Here is a 22,598-nt window from a genome sequence, read left to right as displayed (position 1 = left end):
TGTGATTTTTCGTACCGAAAGTCTTAACGAAACGAACGCATTCAACGAAAATAACTGGGCTCGTGAATCTGGCGAAACCAGTTATTTACAGACTTATGGGACACTCTAGGCGAAAGCGCAGGCGCAGCGTTTTGTTTACTGTGGACACTGTTACTCATTTTAATCACATTCTAAGAACGGTCAAGGCATACCCATCTTCTGCATGTTGCTTCATATCGGTTTCTCTTAAAATTATAATACATTTTCCGAACTAGTGCAGTTTGAAGCCATCAGCACGCGCTTTGTCTGCAAGGAGGAGACGATTCTCACGTAACAAACCAGCCTCCTGGCCCGTGCGTTTGGTGAATCTCGTTCTTGCACGAAACGCACGGAATGCGACTTTTGGGACAGCATAATGAAACTCACGAAACGCACGGAAGCACTTATGGGACAGCTAGTTACCATAACTAGTTTAACGCGTTAAACTCGTGCGACTTTCGGAACGAGCTGTTACGCCACTGAGTAAAAGTAGCTAATCTTACGAAAAGTAAGCTACCTTTTATTTATGTATTTCATTAGACACTTAAATTGTATCATGGAGTTTATTATATAAATAAGTTCTGTATGTATCATATAACAAATTATTGCGAACAGTGTTTACTCACAAATATTTTAAAAATAATTCGTATGGTTTCACAGTATGACAAAATTAGAAGTTCCTTTCCATTGTGGTACGGAAGGAAGTGAACAAGTGGAAATTGAACGTAAGAAGGCTCGTTGAAGTGATTAGTGTTTGTAATTTTATATACTTTTTACAAAGTGCAGAAAACGATTCAGACATAAAATCTCCCAAGAAGAAGATCTTAGGAAGGATGACAATGGGAGATGAAACACCAGTTACATCGCTTGTCTTGCCTGTTTTAATTCGACCTATACTGTCTCAGGTTCGTTGGATTTATGTATATATATATAAAAAATACTTTTCTACTAATCAATTTAATATCTTTTATTACATGTGTCACACATTGCACATTGATATATATACACATTTTTGTTGTTATTTTAAAACCAATATGTTGCATTTGCGATATCAACTTTCATAATATAACTGCCCGCTTAACCAAACATCTTGTAAATTTTAGACTCAAGTTCCGATGGTAACATTTTATTTTACTAGCATCAATTTCCACCTTTGCACTTTTATTTAGCAAAGGCTAGTTTGTACATAATAAGGTAAGAGTCATGTTCAAAATCATATTTCAGTGAGTGAATTTGAGTAAATGGTTATATATTGGAGTTCGCGGCTTAGGCGTTTAACCATTTTTTGAAGTTTCACTCAAAATTTTTCACGGTTTTCCTTAAAATATTACATTCCTTGTTACAGCTTGAGAGACGAGATGTGGCAGCATCACAGACTCTTAGAGCAGCATTATCAAAGGTAGAATCTGCACATCCAGGTTTCACGTATGATTTTGTTGTCGGTATCATGCGACGGGGAGACCTTAGTGTAAACATGAATGAAAGTGTTCTAAGACTTCAAGGTGCAGCTTCTGATATAGATGGTAAGTTGAAAGTTTAATGATCTTAATTCCTATATGATGATGAATGCTTCGGTTCTGTACTATGTGCTGTAATTCTTTACCACCATTCTTGGAAAATTTCATACGTTGTTTAGTCAGATTTTTGAAATTGAAAAACATCTTGATGATTACACAATTATATGTAATTACAAACATTAAAATTTGTAATAATCAACTTTCATTACTTGCTTTATTATTGAAATAGGCAACGCTATTCCAATCAATTGTCACAGTGTTCCAGTTGCTGCTGAAACTGAATCAGTTTTGTGTTAAATTACTCAGTTACATGTGTCTCACAGTGTTGTATCAGGTCACAAGTTGATTCCTTCACAATTTATTCTATGAGTTTCTGAAAATTATAACCTTGAGAATATCAGCGAAATAGAAAATTCTACTATTTCATTTGGTAAGGTTATTAACCTTCTGAAATGACAATGTAACCCCTCAAGCAGACATGAAAATGCCCTGGTTGTATTTAAATTGCCCAGTTTATTGCATTTTAATTTTTTTCTTTATCCTATATATCAGTTGAAAGCTATTTTGTTTGTGGAAAGCCAAGATTTCCATAAAAATCATCTGTGCGCTTCTGCTATGTCTGTCAGCTTCTGTAACTTAAAAGTGCATTTAAATTCCATCCTCTTGTCAGTGGTTTCCAATTACCAACACAAGATGGGAATTATTTTTCATGGAGCGAATGAAGAATATAGGGAATGTCTCCAATTTTGTTAATTTTTGGTATACTAAATAAATTTGGCCTTCTAATCACGAATCTGTTGTTAAAATGGGGGGGGGGGGTCATGTGTGGAAATAGGGGGAAAAGCCGACATAAGTGGATTTTTTTTACAGCTGTATCACATTGTTTTAGGACAAAATTTGGCACTAATCTGATATTCCCCGGACAGATTTCTTCATTTTTACAGAAGAAACTACTTACGGTAGCATTGTCTAACATCTGGAAGGTGTTTTGTGTGATATGGGAATGTTTCATAGTGGAAATTCAACCATTGACGCATAGCCCCACGAACCATTTCCAGTAAGGTTAGGTTAGGTAGGGTCACGTATAGGTTACAATAGTTAAAAATCAGTTTTAAAAAAAATATGCATAGCCCCACACACCATTCTCGCATAGCCCCATGAACCATTGACACACAGCCCCCACAAACCATTTGCGGAAACATACGTTCTTCTGTTACAAAAACTTTTTTTTTTAAAAAAATGCAATTACTTTGATCAAAAAAAATGTGAATACACGTTAAAGAATGTTCTGCGAAGCAGATAGGTATGTACAAATGTCAAAAATTGACAAAACAAAGAAGTTTTAGGTGTCTGGGGAATATCCAATTTTTACCCAAAATTTTAACTAAGCTTGCTTAACCTAACCTTACCGGAAATGGTTCTTGGGGCTATCCTTGAATGGTTTGTGGGGCTACCCATGCATGGTTCGTGGGGCTACCTGTTCATAATGTACTGATTAGAAGGCCAAAAGTAGTTAATATACCAAATATTGATGGAATTCGAGATCCTTTCTTACCCTAACCTTAACGAAAATGGTTCGTGGGGATATCAGGTAAATGTTTTGCCAATGAGCACATATTGTAACAAAATATAAGTTTTGTAGCACTAGCTTCCTCACTGTGCAAGATGCTATTTTTGTAGAAGATTGCTCGAACACTGTTGCCAAACTTACCTCTAATCGAAGTCCGCATTTCACATCTTCTACCTCGTTCAAGTAACGAAACAACAATTAATGCTCTGCAAGTAACGAAGGAACAGTGTGGCAACACTGTAGAAAGCTCAACAAATGCTGAATGTCACTTGTTCATATCATCAAACATGGTTCCTGTGTTTCTGTATGGAGAATGATCGCGGTAATGAAGAACGTAATTTTGCAACATATATAGACAGACGTAAGTGTACAATTTTTTCACGTGACCCCCAAATCTTACCTCCAGATATGTTACCAGAACTGCATATTTAGTGAGTATAAGAAGTAGGAAAGAAATTGGGGACATTCTCTGTATTCTTCATTCTTACCTTTTCCTTGTACTTCACGGTGCTGACAAGCATATAAACACAATATTTGATGTAACATTTCAGGAGAATAACACTGCCTTCATCAGACATTTATTCTTAGTTTGATAAATGTACAGCTCTGTATCTGCTGTTCTGCATATCCATTGATCTTCACGATAACTTATATCATCTCCTTGTGAAAGAACAATAAGATTGAATTAAAACACTATTCAAGTTGATATTGAATGCCTAACTGCTCTAAAAAAGAGTTTTGTTTGTTCCATAAAAATTAATTTCATCTCACACCATGCCAAACAAAAGGCCATCACAGAAATTTAGAAATATTGATGGTACAGCAGTAAAGGCTCTTATTTCCATCTGGTTCCAACATTTTACCTATCGGAGAGGCCCAAACTTTTTTGTGTGAAGGGCCAGTTATGGCCATTTGTTGTGGTTATGTATGTGGCTATATACAGGGGTGCCCACAGGGGGATTTCATGACGTGCCTGTGTTATGGGAATTTTTGGGGGGGGACAAAATGTTATACCAATTCTATATATCTTCACACAAGAATGGGGGGATCGTTTTGTTTGACTTGTTATTGATTTTTAGTTATGGTCATTATGTACAGTTTTTCTACCTACTGTGGGTGATTGCAGCGATGGGGTTGAAATGAAACACCATCTCTTATGCCTTTAGAATCGGTTTGGGGGGGGGGGGGGGATGCTGTTCTCATTAATACAAGGTTAGTCAAGCAGACAAACTGTTAACAACAAGGTTCAGTACACTAACAATGCCAGTGAGCCTGCGCAGTTTTGTGCATTTTATGTTAGCAAACATAAATGAATCTTTTCAATAATGTTACTTTGTTGAAACATAACAACTTTACTGTTAAACAAGCAATTTGTTTTATTGTTGTTATTATTCTAAAGGAAGATGTTATTAAATTTTAATTGTAGATTCCAAATGTCATCAGGTAAAAATAATGAAAACAAAAGATAACTCTATGGTGAGTCTGTGTTGCCATTCTCGTTATTTAATTTCTTCTGCAATGATTGAAGTTCCGATACATTTAACTGTCTCCCGTTAATAATAATAAATAATAACCCATGGCTGTACAGCTCATTCTTAAGGGCCTTGGCTTATATCCTGTCTGCCAGTCTCCCTCCCACAATCCTACCTAGAGGTGTGGAGATCTTCAACCAGTGATGGGGTGACGTGGTATCAACACTTCGAACCCCCAGCCGTTATAAGTACTTGTAGCTGCCCAATTTCCTCACGGTGGGTTGCCACCAGTCCTATACACAGGTCGAAAACCCAGAGACTGAACCCATGCTATCCCGCAGTCGGAGCCCAAAGCACGGCGCTTTAAACTGCATGGCCACAGAGGAGGACATGTCTTTCGTTACTTTTTTAAAATCATGTGCTTCTCGAATATGTGAGCTGACAAAATTGTTCTTGGGTTTAAATTGTGATGTCTTGATGTCTTCCACAAGTGTGGTAAGCCACCACCTTTGAAATTGAATCCTACAAAAGATATCAAGCATGCCACAGAGGAGGACATGTCTCTCGTTACTTTTTAAAATCATGTGCTTCTCCTTGAATATGTGAGCTGACAAAATTGTTCTTGGGTTAAAATTGTGATGTCTTAATGTCTTTCACAAGTGTGGTAAGCCACCACCTTTGAAATTGAATCCTACAGAAGAGATCAAGCATCTTTGTAGAAAGGAAAATGATTTTGAATTATGTAATGACATTTGGGATCCATAATTAAAATTTTATAATATCTTCATTTAGAATGATGATAATAAAACAAATTGCATGGTTAACAGTTATGTTTCAAGATTGACAAGATTCATAATATAACTGCTTGTTTTTATTTTCGTTAAATTTATTCGATTGTTGTAACTGTAACATTAATCAAGATAAGAATAAATGTCTGATAAAGGGAGCATATGTTCTCCCAAAACATTTCACGAAATACTGTGTTTATATTAAGGCTGAGCCGATACCGATGCCCTCACCCATATCCACCGATACCGATACTTGTAAAATTTGAGTATAAAATAAGGTAAAGGCTAGTTACTAACTCATCACATCACATTCCATTAATGACATTAAATAACTCCCAACTTGTTCTCATGGAACATAACAGCACTTTAAAATGTGTTGTGACATTAGGCATTTATTTCTTCCATGTGAAATTCTCTGCAGACCCAGAGGATGCAAGGGGAGAGGTTTTTGAAATGTTGCAGTTACACCAAAAAATGTGTGGATTGTTGCAGTTACACCAAAAAATGTGTGGATTGTCTCTCTTTGAATGTTACAAGACAATATCGAAGGACTGCATGTATTCTCTAAGCTCCTCTTGATGCAACTTTCTCTTCAACCCCTCAAGTTTCCCACTCAACATCTTTATCGCCCCCCTTTCCGTGTCCACCTGCCACGCTGGTTCTGGGAAGTAACCTACACATTTCCTGATTCCAGTTGCAGCTTCGAAGGCCTCTCTTTGTCCGTCAACCCTTGGACGTGTGCGACCCGATACATCGCACACATCCAGCACAAATGAAATGCGAATGCCTGGCATGCACCTGTTATTCCCGTCTGGTCCTTTCCCTCTCTGCTCCTGAGACGCAGGTCTCTGCTATTTCCGGCTGTGTCCTGGCTCGACAATTGTGGCCTCTTGTTTGAAGCTCCTCTGTGGTGTGTACCAGGACCTCCTGTAACATTTTTCTTCTGGGAAACAACCCTTTCCTCGTCGTTAACCCTCTTGTGATCCGTTCATCCTGCTGCCACCAGGTTCCTCTTTGTCCTCATCCCATCCCCAGTTCCAGACATTCGTCCTCAGTGTCCTCGCTGATGTCCTAACGCAGATGATGTGGCAGCAATCATTGTTTGTGACGTAGACTTGACCATCAACTATTAATTTACTATAGCTAATAAAGGCCCACCTGTTGCCTCTCTCCTGGCATACTGCATGTGCTCTGTCAGAAGTTGCCTCTTGTCTCAGGATCTGTGGCGGAAAGTCTTCTCTGGGGAATACCACCCCCTTACACAAGGGAAGAATACAAGAAGAAATTGTTGAATCCACAACCCTCCCTCCCCGCTTGAATGTAGATAAAACAAAGTGAAATGTGACCTTCACCCATCCTTTCCAAGAACTCCTCAATCATCTGACTCTGAAACAGCCCAACATGATAGTAATGCTGATTTTAAAAATGTCCATCTTTCTTACCCCATGAGTTTGGAAATGAATGATTTATTTTATTTACACACAGCCATTGGTAGTTACTTACATGCCTTCGAGAAGTTTGGTCCCAGCTTTCACTTAGCTCTTGCCTTTGATCTTGTCATGTGCTTCCCGGTAGGGTGGGGGGTTGTCAAGCATTTCTAGGAAAAACTCCATGCGGAACTTCTTGTATTGGCCTACCAACCTGAAGGGCGAAGGAACTTTTGAAAAGGACAAATGTTGCTGTTAGTCATGGGTCTAGTGACTCAAAAATAATTGTATCGGTGGATAAATTTTAACCGATACTTAATTGGTATCAGTATTGGCTCAGCCCTTGTTTATATCTTTGTAAGAACCTTAAAGTAGAAGCGTGAAGTATGTTGTTCAAGAAGTTTAGTCTCTGTTCTAGCCTACAGCACAGTATTTCTTTACTCACAGTTTGCTAAGTAATGTAATGCACAATATTTGTAATTTTTAATTCATTTTCTTCATTAAGAACAGTTATACAATACAAATGAACTTCTGTGTTAGTAAAGTTCTAGGTGAAAGAAAATCTTGACTTAGCTAACCTCACTTTCTTGAATTTTTGCGTAATTACTAGATATAATTTTATGTGTATTAAAGAAGAAGGCGAAACAAGTTTTTATATGTACAACTGATTGTTCTTCACTTCTGTCCAGTGTTTTAGACCAATTCCCAATCCTTCCTTTCACCTTTTTTATGTACAAATAGGCATCACAAATGATTTGTGTATTGTAATTATTACTGCTTTGTTTTCCAGCTGTAGAATACAGGTTGAGTCGTTCTGAGGATGCATTCCAAGAATTAAACAGAAAGTCAGCTGCCTTAAAGAAGATCCTTAGTCGTATCCCAGATGAAATTAACGATAGAAAAACATTTTTGGAGACTATAAAGTAAGTCATTGAGATTCTGTACTTAAATGTTGATTTATCTGTATTTTGTACTTTTGTTATTTAGTGCCAATTTCTGGTTAATTGCGACAATGACAATGTAAAATTGAGGAAGACACACAAACAAATAATGTCCATGACCAGGCTGGGATTTGAACCTGGAAATTTGTCCAATGAGTTGGTGAATGGATATTTATTTATCAGGGGGTTAGCAAGTTCCTTCTCCTGGGAACTTATACTTTGAGAGTGTGTCATGTGTAGAGGCCCGGTTTTCATGTATAGATATGTCAAATGTCTTCAGCGAATTACAATGTTAGGAAATGATCAATATGAATTTGATGTTACTTATTTCAAGACATTTATAGCCACTTTTTCAATGCAAATAAAATACCATGTTGGAAAGAATGTGATTTAATGTAAAATAAAAATGGTGTAATTTAATCATTTTAGCTCCCAAGAAAAAACAGAGAATCATGTTTTACTCTTTTTATAACTTATTCTGTGCACTAATATGGAAAACAGGATTTAGTATCCAAATGAGGCAAATTGCGGAAAAGTTAGGGAAATTGAAGGTTTTATTTTGCTTGCCAGGGTTGAAAAGTGGAAATACGCTTTGGGTCATTCCATGCCAAACCATCCAATGGTGGTTGCATGACCAGTTTAGAAAATTTTCATTTTTAGTACATATGTTTGTACATGTTTCTAGATATCAAAATTAATCTTAAAAAAGAAATATTGTCTTTAGTTCTGGGGCAGCCATTTTTCCTACGTGGCACATGGCTCTTTTTGCTCATGTAGCAGTTTACAGAAACCTTAATATCTCAAAAACCATTAAAGCTAGAGACTTGAAATAAAATTAATTTTGTAGCTAATGAAGGATACTTTCCATGGTATTCATGTATGTTTTGCTAAAAATTGCATCCTAAGTACAAAAATTATGGTGGAAATTTGTGTAACAATAACTAAAAATTTTTATTTTTAAGCTAGTTTTTTTTTTTTAATGAAGGGGTTTAGTCTAAGGCTCGAATTTTTCTTCATGTGTAGACCTACCTGCAGGGTGTCTGCAAATTAAGTATCAATGCTTAGTTATGCAAACCTTTTTTACAGCATGGCCTCAAATATGGTGGCTGTTCATTGAATTTTGACAGTTTTCGGGGTTAAATATCTCAGATGGATCCTCTTGAAAAATTCTGAAACTTGGCATGAAGGCAACCCTGCATGAACATGAACCTATTTCACAGTAAAAATCTCAACTTTTAGATTCAACTCGTTTTGGTCAATATGAGGTAACATATGTGACTAATTTCTGACGTTACAAAGTTGGGTTAAGCTACATCCCATACTTAGAATAATGAAGTCTTCTATTTTTCTTTTTTAAAGTTGGGTTAAAAAAGCCTCAGAAAATATAGTAACACAAGGTCTTAACACTTGACTTATCAGAAATTGAAATTACAACGTATGGTAATTAAAAATCTGTGAAATCTCATTGCAAAAGGTTTGATTTATTAGGTACCCACGACCAGTTGGTATTGTCAGCTCCATTTTCCTATTCATTCTCTTTGTCACATCAAGCAGGATTCTTTGTTCTTTCACTAAGTTCCTAAGTAAATTATCAGAAACATTCAATTCATCACATATTTTTTCCTGACCAAGTGGTAGCAGTCAAACTGATGATTCTGACCTTTTCAACATTAGTTTTCGCTAATTTACATTTTTCTTCTTATAACTTCAGTTATATGATTGTACTGGCCACACAAAGAATTGTCCCACTTGCCTTCCTTTTCTTCAGTTCTAATACTTTGTGAAAAGCAACTTTCCAGTTTCCTTTGCACTCCTTGTATGATGATAATAGTTTTTCGAGCAAGAGCACTTTTCTTTTCTACAATTAGCCTCCTCAGTTTTGAAACAGGAGATACATCGAAAACAGAACATACTTCATCCATTTCCTTTAGTTTTTCGTGGGTTGGCACAAAGACATCATTTCCATTCCGGCATTTAACCCTTCAAGCCGGGAGTTAAATACCCATCAGCCACTGTGAGAGTCAGTAATTTTAAATCACCAAAACAGCAATTTTCGCATAATGTAAGAAAATTGAACATATCTTAAAAACGATTTGCTTAATTACAATGAAATTTTCAGGACTTGTAAACGAAACTTCACATGTATAAATCATGACATTTATACTATAATAACAAAAATAATAATAAAAATAAGACCTTGCATGTTGCGCTTACAAAGTACTCCTCCTGTCTTGTGTTCTTGTTAGTTTAGAAGTCCAACGTTGTGTGTTGTGTAAAAAAACAACATAAGGGATCAAGAACATTATTGACTGCTTTTTGGGGACCGCACAATCCACAAAACGCAAGTTTATTTGCTTTGAAAGAGTCGTCAAATTCTTTCCAGTTCCAGGGTACATTCAATGATGCAACAGGTGAGGATGTAATGCCATCTAATTCGCTTTCACTATCACTGACACTATCTACTTCCTGTTCTGCATAGTTTACTTCACTGTCACTTTCCTCTAAAAATGCACAAATTTCGTCCGTTTCGATGACCTATACCTGCTCATGCGACGACATTTCTCAGCTGTTTTTTTATGTAAAAAAGTGATGCAGTCGCACATAATTTCATGTAATTGGAAGGAAAACCAACAGATGGCAGCACATTGCAGTCTACTCTTGAGTTACATGCGTTTTTGTTCATGTGGGGAAAACAACAGATGGCAGAATATGCATCTTTTCGTCACTACTACATGGGACATATATGTGTACGCCGAACCGCCTCTAGAAGCACTATGAGGGTCCGTACACGTGTACGTCGAACTGGCTTGAAGAGTTAAGTGAGTCACTTTCTCCAGATATAAAAATTATACTCCAACATGTCAGGCATATTGATTTAACTGGTATAAAGCTTACTTGACACCTTTCTTTGGCCTTACCATATGATGCAAATTTGATTTAAAAAAAATCCTTACTAAACTTTTTCTCTATATCATACTTCTGAAGATCACAACATTCTTTTCCATATAAAAAAAAAAACTTTTTTCAGTGGTATTGCATATTGTCTCTAAGCCTGTAGTCTTGACCTAAGAAGTGTTTTATGGTTTTCACAGAGTTCGTTAAGATTAATTAGATCCTTGGGAACCTTACCAAAAGTGTGTTTATGACAGTGCTCTCCAGTTAAAAAAAATCCTACAGAACACTCCATTTCTATTCTCAGATAAAAAAAGCATTCACAAGTCACTACTTCCATTTTTCATTCAGGTGGTATTTTAAGTCCACTTTATGCACAGTAAGGCTAATCGGGACTGGACCTACAGCTTAAAGTGCCTCCACCACGTATCGAATCTGGGACCCTTTGATTACAAGCCAACTATGCTAGCACTGTGCCATTGGGGAGGTTACAAGTCACTACTCTCGGCACATTAGGCAAAGGAAGAATGACAGCAGAGATTGTCCATGCACAGATCAATTTCTGGCTTGCCTTACATCATATCAAAATATGTCTCTGAATCTTCTGCTGTGAGGACTCATATCTACTTCCACGAGTGCCTTTTTTTTTTTTTAAAAAAAAAGGAAATATCTTCTACCAGCTTTGACCCTACAAAATAAATAGCCTACTTTCAGTGGAGTGTCCAAGGAGGAGTTGGTGGGGGACATAACCCTCTACCTACCTTTGGCCCAGTATTCCATAAACAAGTACATCAAAGGTAGGATAATGTGGCAAAAATAGGGCTGTATACTATAAAGTATACGTAACCCTCCCCCCCCCCCCTTTCGGAATTCCTGTGCATGCCACTGCCTATCTCAAGCTGCAAGCACTGCTACATTTAATAATATAGGGGAAGCTCAGTTTTGGAGCTGACAATACCAACTGAATCTGGATACAAAATGAATCAAACCTTTTTGCAATGAGAATTCGCAGATTTTTAATTATCATACCTTGTAATTTCAGTTTCTGGTAAGCCAAGTATTAAAACCTTATGTTACTATATTTTCTGAGGCTTTTTTAACCCAGCTTTAAAAAAAGAAAAAGAAAGAATTCATTATTCTAAGTATGGGATGTAGCTTAACCTAACTTTGTAACATCAGAAATTAGTCACATATGTTACCACATATTGACTAAAATGAGTTGAATCTAAAAGTTGAGTTTTTTACTGTGAGTTAGGTTCATGCCAAATTTCAGAATTTTTCAAGAGGACCCATCTGAGATATTTAACCCCGAAAACTGGCAAATTTGAATGAACGGCCATGTTTGAGGCCATGCTGTGAAAAGCTTTGCATTTCTAAGCAAGTATACTTAATTTGCAGACACCCTGCAGGTAGGTCTACACATGAAGAAAAATTCGAGCCTTAGACTAAACCCCTTCATTAAAAAAAACTAGCTTAAAAATCAAAATTTTTAATTATTATTTCCACCATAATTTTTGTACTTAGGATGCAATTTTTAGCAAAACATACTTCAATATCATGGAAAGTATCCTTCATTAGCTACAAAATTAATTTTCTTTCAGGTTTCTAGCTTTAATGGCTTTTGAGATATTAAGGTTTCTGTAAACTGTTACATGAGCCAAAAAAGCCATGCCTCATGTTGGTAAAATGGCTGCCCCAGGAGAACTAAAGACAATATATTTTTTTTTTTAAAGATTGGTTTTGAAATCTAGAAACATGTAGAAACGCATGTAATAAAATGATTTTTTTCTAAACTGTTGATGCAACCAATTATTTTAAAATTGGTTGATTTGACATGGAATGACCCTTTTACTTTTTTACCCAGTTTTTTTTTTTGGGGGGGGGGCGTGCTACGGGGTATTTCAAGTAAAATGTTTTTTTTTCTATTTTTTCTTTATCACTTATTCTCAACAATGTTGATTATACTTGATTTTATAAGAAGTACCCACCCTGTCATGTTGTAATGTTGTTATCCTATATTTTGACTAGTTCAATTGGCTTCTTTAGTGATATTTTTGAAACAGGAGCACTTAGAAATATAAAACAAGGTATTCATATTAAGGTTGTTGGTTGTAGTACTACAGGGAGGGTGAGAAGTAACTAGGCATTGAAAATTTTCTGTAGTTTTCAGTGGCATAGCATGGGCATTTCGGGTGGGAACGCCAAGTCCGAAGGAAGAGTCGGCCCTTTTTTGCTTAATAATTTACTTATGGTATTAGTTGCCACAGGTATTGTTTATTTGCCTAAAGTCAGCTGGGTTTTCAATAAAACATCATCCATGCATGTTTTAGCTAGAAAATTAGATGCCTCACTATGCAACAAATGTTTTGATCTTTGGTGTTTTGATCTACTGATTGATTTGGTTTATTTTAATTCGCTTTTCTACCATTTTTCGTTAATCGCGAATATGAATATGAGTGATGATATTTATTAAGTTGATGAAGAGACACTCATAAAGAACACCCGTGCTAACGCTCGGATTCGAACCAGGGACCTTTGTCATCTTGGCACGCTGTGCTAAACACTCTGACACGGAGGTGGGTGGATGATGCAACTATCGTACACTCTACTGATGTAACAGTGCCGATTAGTAATTCAGACCACTGTTTATTGCATCTTTGAATGGTGATAAACATTTTAAAATAATTTTGTTCACAGACCATTCGATGTTAAGAGTTTTCAGATGAATGCTAAACATTTCCATTGACACAATATTAAGCAGTTAGATACTAACGAAAAAATATTAATAATAAAAAAAGAATAGTTTTGCGGGTTAAGTGGTAGAGCAGCCACAGACTGACCTTCTACAACGAGGACTTTGACAAAACCTGTGTTGATCTTTTAGTTTTTAATACACATCGCTGTTCGTGTGATAAATTATACAATGCAATGGTCATTAAGAAATGGTATATTTGAGTTTGGTAAAGTTATGTCAGTCAATATTGCATATTGTAGCATCACATAGCACGAGTGGCACGAGCGCGAAGAACCAGGTAGGAATTCTACCGCTGTCGTCTGCTTCAGAAGGCAGGAAGGGTCACATGAACCAATCACGTAGCCCTCTGCTCCATATGCTGGTGTACGAGAGAGCATTTGCGTGCATGCTGTAGAGATCCAAGCTTTCCATCCAGAAAGACAGCAAGGAATATAGAGTTCTTTATGCCGAACCTGCCCGGTGTCCAGTGTTGTTAGTGGAGCGTTGCAAGCGGATCACGAAAAATAGCTATTATAATGCCATGAAGGTCAAACATATATGGAATTAGTCAAGTTTAACTTTATACTTGCAGCATTTACGTATTTTTGAAATTTTAATGTATAATGTGGGAAAATGTAAAATACAGGAATGTAAACTTAGGGTTCCACTGTATACATTATGGAGTAGGATTACAAATGTGCCAGCTTAGATTTCAGTATCGGCACCGGTGCCATCCACCAGCTTCTTCAAATGAATGGGCACACCAGGGGTCCCTGGTTTGATTCCCAGCCTGGGCATGGATGTTTGTGAGTGTCCATTCATCAATATCATCACTCATCCCCATCTTCGCAGATTAGTCAAAAGTGACACAAAAAGCGAAGTAAAAAAAAAGCAAGTCCATCAATCAAACAAACTGGCATGATATCCACGGTCTTCTGTAGGAATACCTTCAGGATGTTTGTGATAACATCCCGAATTCGTGCCTCCCAATCGTTCCACTGTGCGGGTTTTTTTCTTCTACACTTCCTCCTTTGCCCAGCCCCACAGAAAGAAAGTAACAGGGTGTGAGGTCCTCGTCATCCCAGCCAACGTCCCAGAAAATTGTGGTTCAACCAGGCTCATACGGTAAGTGCAAAGTGTTGCGGTGCATCATCTTGCATGAAAACAAGCTCATCAATGTTGCCCCAGCAAGATACCATGGGCCAAACATACCCTTGCAACATTTTCAGGTAGCTTTCGCCATTCATGGTGTAATGCAGCAAATATGGACCTAAGACCCTTTCAGCTATCATATTGTGAAATTTATGTGCACATATGTAATCCTATTCCATAATGTATATGTACAGAAAATTTCATTGCGATTGCTTAAATATTACAAAAACTACAGCAAATATTCAATGCTTAGGTACTTCTCACCCACCTTGTATATGTAAAATATGATTAACGTGCACAGTTTAAGACAACACTTATTTTGTAAATTAAGTTATTACAAATTGTTCTGAAGGTTATTTAAAAATACATCGAGAAAGGCTTGGAGTTGGTTTTGCAAAATGTGGGGAACAGCCACGGATTGCACTAGTCAATACATGGTGTTTAATTTGTGCCAAAGTTTAACTTTCTAGAATTTTTACTGTGTATCCGTAGGGAAATAGCTAGTGCTATAAAGAAATTGCTGGATGCAGTGAATGAAGTAGCTGGATTCATCCCAGGATCAACCGGAAAGCAAGCTCTGGAGCAACGGAAGAGAGAGTTTGTCAAATTTTCGAAGCGCTTCAGCAATACATTGAAGGAGTATTTCAAGGAAGGACAGTAAGTTCATTTTTAATTTCTTAAATTTGAGACACATCCTCATTGTGTGTGTATACAACAGAATTACAAAATTGTGAACTGGTGTTTGACATTAGTGAAAATGGTTCATTATTATTATTGGCGTGCAATTGGACATTATCCACCATCTCTCTTTTTTTATACCTATGTGCTATGGCCACGTTTCAAGAGAGCACATATTCTCTTGTCTTCAGGTGAAAAAATATTTTTTTATTGATGGTTTTGGATAGAACACAACGGATGTATGATTTTGCTCTAAATCCCATGCTCTAGCCAATCACTTGAACATCCCACCTGGAATTCTACATTACTTTTTGCTATGCTACTATTTCTATTTTCCGAGAAGAAGAGATCATGTTTGCTTGAATTGGACACTGGGATGGCCTTTGTGCGCCTTTGTGCAAAGTCTAGGACTGTCCCCACCCCTTCTTCATACTTTCTTCATGTAGTACTGTTAATGTTGTTTGGCTACTTTCGCCTTTCTCTTTTACCTTCTCATGTGTATTGTGTTCATCTATGCTTCAGAAGGGTCACCTGCCTTGTACATTGCAAGATTAAGGAGGGTGCACGAATGTCTTCAGATGAAACAAAGCAACTATATAGGACAGGCAAAATAGTTTTTTTTCTTTTTGTTACAGCTTACAAGGAGCACCTGTAAAGTTCTCGGCCAACCAAGAAGCAAATGTTCTGGAACCATGAAACTTTCCTGCCATTCCACATATTGATCCCAAATCTCAACACAGTTGGAACATTGTGTCTCAAGTTTCTTTTAACCCTTCTAAAGAGAACTTTTTTTTGGGTCTGAAAAAACTGTTCTGCTGCTATCATCATCTCTGAATCCTTGCAAAATTTCTGTCCTTTCAATGTCCTTAAAGCTTAAAGAATAGGTTATGTGCAGAGAGGTTTAAGAGCAGTCTGACGTGTAGATATGGGATTCTATTTCTGGGGCCTGTAACGAACTTTCAATTCCTCTAAAGTTTAATTTTGCTTAAAATATTTGAACTGGGGGGTTTGGACTAGTAATCTGTCGATGAAACAATCGTGAAAATTGTGAAATGAGATCGTATATGCAATAAAGTTTTCACTATCCTCCTGTAATTCATGTCCAAGGTAAGCGTTACTGGTAACAGTTTACTTGGCAAAGAAAAATGGTCCGTGAACTTGATAAATGACATTGCACAAAAAACGATAATCTTAGGAGTATCACACATGTGTTCCATTGTTGCATGAGAATTTTTCTTGCCCCAAATATGCATATTATGACAGTTGCCCCTGTCATATTATTGAAAACAAACAAATCTACAAACCCATCCTCCTCTAGATGTTCTTGCAATTTATGACTGAATTGACTGAAGGGATTGTGATCTTGAGGAGTGAGAACCTTCACCAGCTGCAACCGGTATGATTTACAGACAAGTCTTTTGCAAAGGCTGTCCTAAACAGTTCATGTGAGGGATTTGTAATTTCTGACTTGTGCGATGTGTTGATTTTTTTACGAATCCTGGTAAATGATTTATTATACACAGTCCGCAGTCTCAGGCAATGACCCCAGCTTACCTGTTCATTTTGCAACACACAAACAACCAGTTTCGTCAAATTTTCTATATTAGTCTCTTATTGTTTTGTTCATTGGTGGTTCGAAAACCATGTTGCACTGTAAGAATTGACTCGGTCTTAGCAAATTGCGGGACACAAAAAGTTTTCTCTTTACCTGAAGATGCCATGTTTTCACACTACTGCCTCCCTACTCATTGACATGCTTTCATCTCTTGAATGTGAGTTTGGTATTGAACGGCTGAACTTCAAAATCCCCATGAAACATGGTGTATTACATAGTGATTATGACTGTTTATTAAAATTTAATTTCAAGGGTGCACAGTAATTAATGTATAAAGTTAAAAATTTAGAAAGGTCAAATTGTTGAGATCAGGCCAACAATTTTTAAAGAACGAAATTATCGGACTGCCTTCTCACAAAGGTTGAGAAGTACTCCACTAGGTAATTTAAAATACTTCAACTTGCTCCATAACCAGGCTTAGCAGCCGTTAAGTCAAATTATACATGACACAATTTAGAGCCAAAGCTCAAATATTTTTGCTGAATACTAATGTGACTGACTTTGATACCAGGTTTGCAATTTTAGATATAGTTCAAGAAAGAATAGTGTTATTCAGAGTACACCTGATAAGTGTGTTAGAAGAAGTAGCAATATTTTCTATTTTTTTGTATGTGAATATGAAGATAACACTTGAAAAAAAAAAGTCTGTGCTACCGCTTATGTCGAACTATGAATTCCTAAAAAGGCCATGTTCTTTCTGGCCAATTCCAACTCTACTACTATTGTAGATGAACAAATGAGATGTTTGTGATATATGTGTATCTGAGACAACTATTTTTCTATTTCTAGGGCGAACGCTGTATTCGTAAGTGCTCTGTACCTGATTCACCAAACAAACATGATAATGGTGACTGTCAAGGATAAATGCGAGTGAAGGAGGAAGCAATTTTCAGAGCTGACTGCTTTCAAGAAGGCGATAAGCTCTGCTCTTTAGTCAACGACTTCTATGAAGTAATCCATTTGAGTGGGCCTTATTATGATATTAGGAGTGAAGAGTATTCCAGATGTAGCAAATAAAAATAATAAATGCCAAATTAATGAAAATATGTGTGCTAATTTAAATTTCTACCATGCAAAATGGTGATGCATTTCATTATTGTGCTTGATTTAGATAGTAGGAGTTCCATGGTACCTTCAGTCTGTGTTAGGAAATCTTTCTACATAATATTTTGTTATATTTATAGGTTTAGAAAAAGTCTCTCTTCATTTGAAGTTGATGTGGGGCAAAATGGATTTCTATTTTTCTCTTTTTTAGGAAGAAAGAAATAAATATGTAGTATCACTACAGTGTAACCTCAATTTTGTGTTTTTCAGGGGACCGAGCTGAAGAAACTTAAAATGCGGAAAAATGTAAATTCGAGGAAAATTTGATAACATTTTTCTATGCTGGGGTTTATCAAGATTGAATGTATAATGTGGGAAAATATAAAATAGGAGAAAGTAAAATCTGGGTTCCACTGTAAGAATATTTTCCTTATATGTAAAGACTATGTGCATATTATGCCAAACTTTTAACAGTGAATTTTGTGAGCCAATATCATGCAGGAGCAGCATCATCGCTACTTGAAAGCAAATTTGAAAAAAAATCAGGAATACCAACAATTTATTACTGCAAAGTCTTGGACAGTGGTTGATACTGTCTTAAAAAACATAATCATTAGTAGTGAAGATTATTAAATATCTAGGAAAATGTTAATTTCTGATGTAATGGCTAAATTTTGACATTTATTTGTCTTACAACTATATTTGAGAGGTAAAACGAATTGCACTTCTTATATAAACAAATATTAATTCGACATTAGTTGAAAAAAAATAATTTCGCAAGTAACAGAATTAGTTTATTTATATATGAAGCAAATCTTAGCCGTACTTGTGTTATGGATACAAAGTTAATTTCTTGGTACACTTTTACATACATTATACTTACATCAGATCTAATGTAAGGTGGAAAATTTGTATGCTAGATCCTGATTGATATATTTTCCACTTTAATAAATATGTGACCTGAAGATTTTGATCAATATTATTCTTAGATAACGAAAGTACTTGGTTTTGAAGGAAAGGAACTTCACTGTCTCTTTGTAATCAAGGGTTCCTGGGTTTGATACTCAGTGGAGTCAGGAGTAAATTGCTGTTATTGTATCATTAAAACACGCCCTAAAATTCCAATAACTTTGTTTTAATTTTTGGCAGCTAGCCAAGTAATGGTAAAAATCAAGAGGCAATACTTGATGCAAGGTATACAGTATAGGGTGAAAGTTGTAGAAATTTCAGCACTTTTTTTTTGTGGTGGCAACAACAATTTTCTCCTCATATGTGAAAATGAAGCATTTCGTCGGAAACTGAGTTTTCTGAAACTAAATGTATTTTTGAAACAAAGAAGTTTCTAACACAGACTAAAGATTCTTCTGGCACTCTGCATGTCTTTCAATTAGGGACAAGAACTGTAGCATTAAATATCGTATTTTTTTTGTTTGAGTAATGTAAGGAGCATGCAATTTCCGAACACATATTTTTTTTACTTAATTACAATGCCTTAAAGTAATGGATTAATCAGAACAGTAAGACTTGAATTTTGTTATTATTTCATGCAACATTCCTTTTGAAAATTAATAAATATACACTGTTGTTAAATGTAATTGATGAATAAAAAATGGAAGTATGTCCAATGTATAGAGCAATTTGTTGAATTAACTGGTTGTGGTTGTTGATTATATAATGAGTATTGTATTGCATGATTGATTGGTGAGGTGTGGATTAGAATAAACAAGATGTGGGGAGAATTTTGTGTGCATGTGTTTTTGTAAGATAGAGATGTATTATTTTCCCTTCGTAAATATTTGAAATATCAGCAATATTCTCGATTTGGGCTAATTTCAAACATGTGGAAAATTGTTCATATACTTGTATGTATATATATGAAATACAAATAACTTGTGAAGCTCTGTTGATTGTTATTGAATGGCAAGCAAGGGAAACTTGCTGACACATAGAAAAATGTATTTCATGTTGAATTGTTGAATTTATACAACCACCCAGTGAATAATTTTGTGTGGAAAGAGAGGGTTTACTTCTATATTATCCTTGTAAATATTTGAAATTGTTGAATCTGCAAATAAAGAATTGCTATTTATGATTAGATATTTTTTTCTTTTAGTTTGATCATTTTGATTAATATGTTAACATCTAATAATACTCCTTATTGGATTATAAGTATAATTGTAAGTTAGCACAATACACTATGACTATGACTATTCGCATCTGGTGAGATTTTCAGGAACTGCTGTATATAGGACACTATACTGTGTTGAAGTCTTGCAAAGCATGAGGAATGCGAAAGAGTATCGTCTATTGTTCAGTTTTTGGCTGTAAGTCGCTTTATGGGTCAGAACAAGGGGGAAGTTTTCATGCATTTCCACCCCGTGCAATCAACTAAATGAAATTTGTAAGTCAGGGAAAACAGAATTGATTGACAAAAGACTGGCATGGAGGATAACACTGAAATGCGGCAAAGAAATTACGAAGAATGCACAAGTCTGCTCACTTCATTTTTAGAAAGATGATTATATATTATATTACCATGAAAGTAGTTTTAAATTGTACCGTATAAATAAAACACTTATTTTTTCAAAAAGTCATGAAGCATCTTCCCCAATGCATCCAGATAAAAAATGTATTAAGTATTTGGAACAGGTACAAGTCAACTTAAATGTAACCAGAAAAAGGAAATGGACATCCTAATATTCCTGTTGCATTCAGTACGATGTCCTTTTTCAGTGAAGATAGCCTGAGCATGAAATTGTGAATTTTGTTATTATTAAACCAGCCTGTCAAGTACAGGTCAATTGCTTTATTTTCAAATCATTTCTTGGAGCCCTAGTTACAACATGAGGTGCAGTTCATAGAGCACTGCTTTGAAGAACCAGGGCGTATATATTAGTTTCATCTGCATTTTCTGTTATTTTTGCCTATCGTAATTAAATGCTTCGTTCTCAGCACAACTTTACCTTCATTATAGTTCCTGGCATTCACATCGTTTTCGCAATATTTAAAAATATCACGTCACTTCAACATTTCTTCCATGACAGCCATGACTGTGCCCTACTAACTGAACATAAGGAACGGATGTATCCTATATACAGCAGCCATATTAAAAGTGATGCTAGCGCTGAGGTGGTAATTTAATCGGGATCAGAGTAGTAATAAAATTGATTTATTGTATATACATGCTAGAGTGGGGTAATATTACACACTTAGTTTTTGATTCAATGTATCTACATTACAAAGCAGTCAGGTCCTTAAAATTTGTACCTTACGAACAAATATTCTTCCTTTCTCGTTTTGTCTTTAGTTCAGGTTTGGAGTTTTGTGGTTATGCTGAACTGTAAGATGCTGTTATTTCTTTGAAATCCCAATGGAATTACACATATACATATTTTTATCTTGCTAAGAAGTAAAATATACTTCTTGTTCGTAGTAAAAACTAGACTTTGATTTTTTTTTTTCAACAACTAACGACAAGATATTACCCGTATCCGGAGAGGCATCAAGTTATGCTGCGAGACTGCATGTGATAATTTTTTTTTTTTTTTGGTGTTTTAGTTAAATCATGTTCTTTTGACTAAAACAACGTGTCAAGATTTTGGTGCAACAATGCGGGGCTCGAAATATGTTGTTTTGTTAGTGTTTATTTTTGTGTGTTCGTGAAGTGTAATCGATATGTAATTTTGATTGAAATTCAGTGCTAGAAGAAATGGATAAGGAAATATTGAGAAGTGCAAGTAAATCATCGGTTCAGGAGAATGAATGACCAGTGCAGTTAGTTCCAGTTACAGCAGACCTGCTTATGTCATTACGAATTATGTTGGAGTAAAGTACAAGGGCTCTGGAAGCCAAGATCCAAGAAAACTCCACCAAGTTGGAAGCCAAGATCCAAGAAAACGCAAGTGCATTGGATACTTTTGGATCAAATATTCTGGAAAACATTAGAGAAGACTCCAGAAGTCTGGAAGCTAAGATTTAGGAGAATGGAACGCAACTTGAACTTAAAGTTAGAGGAAAGTGGTAGAAATCTGGTGGAAGTGGAACGGTGCTTAGAAGATAAGTTTTCACAGGGTTATTCAAAGCTCACAGAATCTGCTTTGGAGATGGGACAGACTGAAGAATTTGACTGCAAAAATGGAAGAAAATCAACAGAAGATTTAAGAAACCATCCAAACAGAGATCGTTAACTTACGTCAGACATGTGAAACAAACGTGCAGAAAGAAATTGCCCTGTTGTGAGAAGAGGTTGAACAATCATGGAAACTTCGATAAGGAAATTATCGAAGAACAGAGCAGTTTCAGGAATGAAGTATTTGAAAATGTGAATCACCAGGTAACTGTTATTACAGATAACTTAGAAGATACCATTAAGAATAAAGTGACAGAAACGGGTGGAGAATATAAAAGAAACAGAGATTATACAGAAATACTAACATAGAATGGATGAAAACTGTTGAAACTAAACAAGACAAATTTTCCTCAGATGTTGATCATATCTGTAGTGAAATTGCTCATATTTCTGCCCAGCTGAATAGGTGTAGATGAAAGTTCTGGAAGATCGACATTTTCTCCCATCTGTTCAGATGAAGCGACAAACCAGCAAAGAAAAACCGAAAGGAAAAGAAGATATAAAAAGATGAACATATCCAGCTCTTCAGACAGTGAATCAGCTTCTCGCAGAAGAAGAAACGGAAGAGAGCCACCTTCACGCATTGTACACACTGGTGTAACTCCTAGGATGGCAGATATA

At 36.0% G+C, this 22,598-nt stretch overlaps 1 protein-coding gene across 1 annotated transcript; it reads left to right on the top strand.

The window, feature by feature from the left end:
- The first annotated feature begins 687 nt into the window (after positions 1 to 687).
- Positions 688 to 19,943, top strand: Ccm3 (programmed cell death protein 10 Ccm3). The gene is made up of 5 exons (XM_083122591.1): positions 688 to 923; positions 1,364 to 1,541; positions 7,583 to 7,715; positions 15,004 to 15,168; positions 17,594 to 19,943. Exons 1-5 carry the CDS (start codon positions 852 to 854, stop codon positions 17,676 to 17,678), a joined length of 633 nt encoding a protein of 210 aa, XP_082978717.1. The 5' UTR covers positions 688 to 851; the 3' UTR covers positions 17,679 to 19,943.
- The last annotated feature ends 2,655 nt before the right edge of the window (positions 19,944 to 22,598 follow it).

The sequence above is a fragment of the Lepisma saccharinum genome, chromosome 5 (genome assembly GCF_977018435.1).
Source record: "Lepisma saccharinum chromosome 5, izLepSacc3.1, whole genome shotgun sequence".
NCBI classification, from domain to species: Eukaryota; Metazoa; Arthropoda; class Insecta; order Zygentoma; family Lepismatidae; genus Lepisma; species Lepisma saccharinum.
This window is presented reverse-complemented; position numbering and strand designations above follow the sequence as displayed.